The 4438-nt window shown below is 48.9% G+C and overlaps 1 protein-coding gene across 1 annotated transcript; it reads right to left on the bottom strand.

Annotated features, from left to right (window-relative positions):
- On the bottom strand, positions 1 to 4438 carry PRXL2B (peroxiredoxin like 2B). Its single transcript, XM_059716725.1, is given in 5 exon segments — positions 1 to 8; positions 382 to 483; positions 2412 to 2487; positions 2861 to 3166; positions 4361 to 4438. Coding segments are annotated over 5 exon segments (570 nt in total).

The following is a 4438-nucleotide window of genomic DNA, read 5'->3' as shown; positions in this document are numbered from 1 at the left end:
TCACGCATCTGTCATATAAACAGAAAAGGCTGAGAACAGTGCTGCCAGCTACTGACTGCACCATGCAATAGTATGTCTGAGTCATAGCAAGACTACTGCCACCTCCAAAAGTTATAAAAGTTACTGCTGCTATTCTTGCATACGTAAGCTGAAGAGACTTTTTCTAATTGCAGTGGTCAGAAACCCTACTTTACAAGGCTTTACAGGATAATCCTTATGCAGGTAACAGAAGGACAGTTAGTTTGCTGTGTTGGCACATTATGGTCACTTAAAATGTCACTAGGTAAAGTTTAGAGAACTTTTACCATAGCCAATTCCTTCATTTTAACAGCTCAGTTTCCACCATTAGAAGAACTAAGTGCCTCACCTGAGGTTTCATACCCTCCACATTTGCAGAGATACCGAGGCTCTTGACAATTTTTTCCAAGGGAACACAATCACCAGGTGACTCCTGTATAAAATGTATGAGCACCTTCTTTCCACCTGAGAAAAGGAATTTAGGACAATAAGCTTTTGTCCGCAAGGCAGAATCTGCAGCCTTTGGCAGAGGGGTAGTTGAACAACAGCTCCAACTTTAAACAGGGCTCACATCCCTCAAAGAAAAGTGGGTCACACCAGTAATCTGCAAGAAGTTCAAGGATGAGAGGATGATAACAGTTTGCAGGCCAGGGGGGTTCCAGTCTATGAGCAAACTTCACCAAGTCAGTTACTCATATGAATTAACACATGCAGCACTGTGGAGAAGCTTAGAGCTTGGCCCTGAAACCTGTTGGCAGAGTGCTATTTCAAGAGGCTACAACAGCTCATGTCCCTGCTACCTCAGACTTTTGGGAAACCCAACCCACACTTACCTTCAGCAAGACTTTGCCAATTCTGCACTGAGACAGTAAAATCAGAGAGGCAAGGTACAACTGTCTATTCTTGGACATATAGTGTGCACCTACACATGTGCTTTACTGCAGAGCTGGCTAATTAGCTCCGCAGTAAAGCATCACTGTCTATACGTGCACCTATGTTAGGGCACAGTAAACTAATTAAGTCCGCTGTAGGATAGTGCTGTCTGGAACAAGTACTATCCTACAGCAGAGTAGTTACATGCAGCAAAACTCATGTGTGGACAGTGATGGGGCTGGCCGGGGCACAAGGGTGCTATAGTGCAGAGGTCACATGCCACCAAACCCCTCACTGTAGTACCCATGGGCCCCAGCTAACCCCTCTGCCTGTTGAGCCACAGGGAAAAGCTCTGGGCCGGCAGGCTGACCCCACCTTGCCAGCTGGGGTTGCTCCACCCCAGCTTAACATGCTGTAGTCCCAGGTGCACATGTAAACGCTGTGCCCAGGAGCAATAAACTCCAGCGTGAACTGCACCCGAGTTTATTGCTACATGCTAATTGCCCCCACACTTAGCTGCAACTCAGATTTTACAGAGAGCTATTTAATCTCAGAGGAAAGAAGCTTGTACATAAAAGTAGGCTGGGCCACATGCTTGATTGTGAGGGCTGCATCATGAATCCCCATTACTTTATATTGGCATCTTAATATTAGAGAAACTGTACTGAACAGATTTAGTGTTGAAAGAAGGAAGAAAATTGCATTTTAGAAACTTTTGAAGTCTTGTTCAAACAAGATCATTTTGATATTGCCTTCTACCATGCTGCCACCTGCTGGCCCGACCTGGACCCAATTGCTGAAATTTCAAGCATGGTGATAATAGGAAAGACTGCAGCATCCCAGCATCACACCAGTGATGAGCAGGCCTCTCAAGATCCAAGTGCACTCAACACATTCATTCAGCTGCAGATGTTAAAGCACGGATAGCTACCATGGCAGAAACCCGGTGAATCTCTGCACTAAGCTTGTGTCCAACATAAAGTTACCATGTTTAAATCAGGAGTGACTTATTCCTCCAAGCCAAATGCTGTGAGATCTCAGTCTATCTTCATGCTTTTATCTTTCTACTGTCAACAGCATAAAAGCAAGAATGCCTGCACAGGCCACAGCCCTGTCTTAATGGTTTAATCTTCCTGAGTTGGTGTTTTTATGATCTGGGAAGGTCAATTTGCCAGTTTATTTATTGGGGTGCATTAGTCCCAGGAAAGACACCATTAAAAAACAGTGACAAAACCAGAATCCTAGCAGGGAGGTCATCCGTCCGTGACAAAGAACTACAGTACATCCAAAACAGCTCGGGTAACTGGTGATCCACTGGCAGGTATTACCTCCCATTCCACCCTGACCCTCACTTGCTTTGGCGTCTTAACAAAATTTTATGAAGTTGCTTATAAGCCTTGTCCAAGCAAAGAAACATTTTGGATGCTAAAGAGCTTGGCAGGTTACCTAGAAGTACAAGCATCCTTAGCTGAACATGGTCAGATACCTAGGGCTTTGACAGACATGAATATTTATTTTACCTTGACTGACTATTAACATTCCTCCACTCTGCAACAGGTCGCCACTTAAGTTGCCTTGGATGCTGTCTGCATTTGCCTGAAGAAAAATAAAATCTCAGATCAAGTACAACTGTTCACCTCACCCTACCCCCATAACCATTCAGTGGGATACAGAGGCCTTATCTTAAAAATATTAAGTGCTCCTCTACTTTCACTGATAAGTCAGAGAAAGTATAGCATCTGATAAAGTATGCTATTGCCTACAAAAACTCTGTGAACCAGTTAGTCTCTAACAGAGATGATCCCAGCTGGGTGTATGGCCCAGGGCAAAGCAGCCTGTGTGGGGCCCCCCCACCTGTCCCACGGCACACTTACACCAGGGAGTGAAAGCCCCGGCACAACTTCCAGCAGGAAAAGGCAAAGAGCTGTCCAACCCACCCTCTATAGCAGTCTGCCAGATAGCAAAGGGCCAAGGCACAAAAGGACCAGAGGGGTTCTTGGTGCAGGAGAAAACATCTTCCGCTCAACCAGCCACCCCAGAGACATCCCTTACCTCCATTGAAGTAGTTCCCATCACTAAATTCTTTCAGTCCCATGCTTTCTGGCCCCATACCACTCAGGCAGGCGTTATGACTGTCCAGCAGCGTCTTCAGTTGGCTGGCATCCTGGGCGATCCAGCGGCAGACTTGGCAACCAAATCTCCGCAGAAAGAGCACCATGCACAGATAGTCCTTCCACAGGAAGCACAGCTCCACCTAATCAGACGTCACCTGTGACTATGCGGCCAGAACCACGTATGGGATTTGAAAGCCCAGGCTGGAACATTTCAGTCATTTCACCCACCACTTCCAAGATCAGGATTTTAGGGGGTAAGAGGATAGTGCCTGGCTGTTCCCCCACCACCTCTTTGTGGTTAATAACCAGTGTCTGGGGTTTGCCAGGCTTTCTGAGGAAAAGCTCTGCATTCAGCAGGCGGCAACACACACCATGCTATGAACAAGAGGCTCTAAGGCCCACTGCTCTCAGCATCAAGACCTGGGCAAGATCTCCAGTGACCTCTTGGGGTAGAGGGTTAATCATTTCCATTTGTAACTCATGGGCCAGACTGGGCCTCTTGCCACCTGTCCTGCTGGTATCCTGCTCTGGGGACCCGCACTGCTCCCATGTGCCAGGATTGGACCCTGTGCCACCCAACCTGCACACCTAGCCAAGGCTCCTGGGGCTCCCCACAGACCCCATGGACCAGAACCAGATCTGGCCATGGGCCCAGCACTACTGATGTAGATGGATAAAGGAGGCCAAGCCTGCCCTGCTGGCTGGCCAAGGGCCTAGGCATGGTGAAAGTGCCATCTCTCTGGTGAGAGACTGACACATCCCTGCTGCCCAAGGGGCAGCTGGCTTCCTGCCAGGAAAGGGGCCAAGGGCTCCCCTGACACTGAGGGGCAGGAGAAGATGACTGCATGTCTGTGGGGTGCAGTGGCTGAGGCACAACATCCTGCCACTGCTGTGCTGCCAGGCTACAGCTGGCTGAGGACAGGCACTGGCAGCAGTGCCAGGCAGGGCAATGCGGGAGGACCTGAGCCATTGCCATCCCCACAGGCAAAGAAACCCCCTCCTCACCCCACACTTCATGGGGAGCTAAGCTCCACCCAGGAAGGGAGGGGAGCTCCCAAGGATTAAGCAAGCGGGGAGAGTGCCCCACTTTGCAGCACCCACCAAGTACAAGCAACCTGTTGCCTCCCCACCCTGGGGCACAGCCCAGCAAAACCAAGGCACGTCTATCCCTGTGTCATTCCATGCTAGTTATAGCACAAAGACACCATGATCCAGGCCTATAAATCAGTCCTCATCCCACTTTGCTCTACAGATAGGCAGGGGACTTAGCCTCATCATCTCAAGAGCCTGGCAGGGTATCCCCAAGATGCCTCCAGAAAATCCTCCACAAAAAATGGGAAGATTTGCACACAAACACCAGCATCCTTGCAGAACACAGCGTCACCAGCATTGAGTCCATAATCCTCCAGCACCGATTTCACTGGACCGGACAT

The sequence above is a fragment of the Alligator mississippiensis genome, chromosome 13 (genome assembly GCF_030867095.1).
Source record: "Alligator mississippiensis isolate rAllMis1 chromosome 13, rAllMis1, whole genome shotgun sequence".
Classification (NCBI taxonomy): domain Eukaryota; kingdom Metazoa; phylum Chordata; order Crocodylia; family Alligatoridae; genus Alligator; species Alligator mississippiensis.
This window is presented reverse-complemented; position numbering and strand designations above follow the sequence as displayed.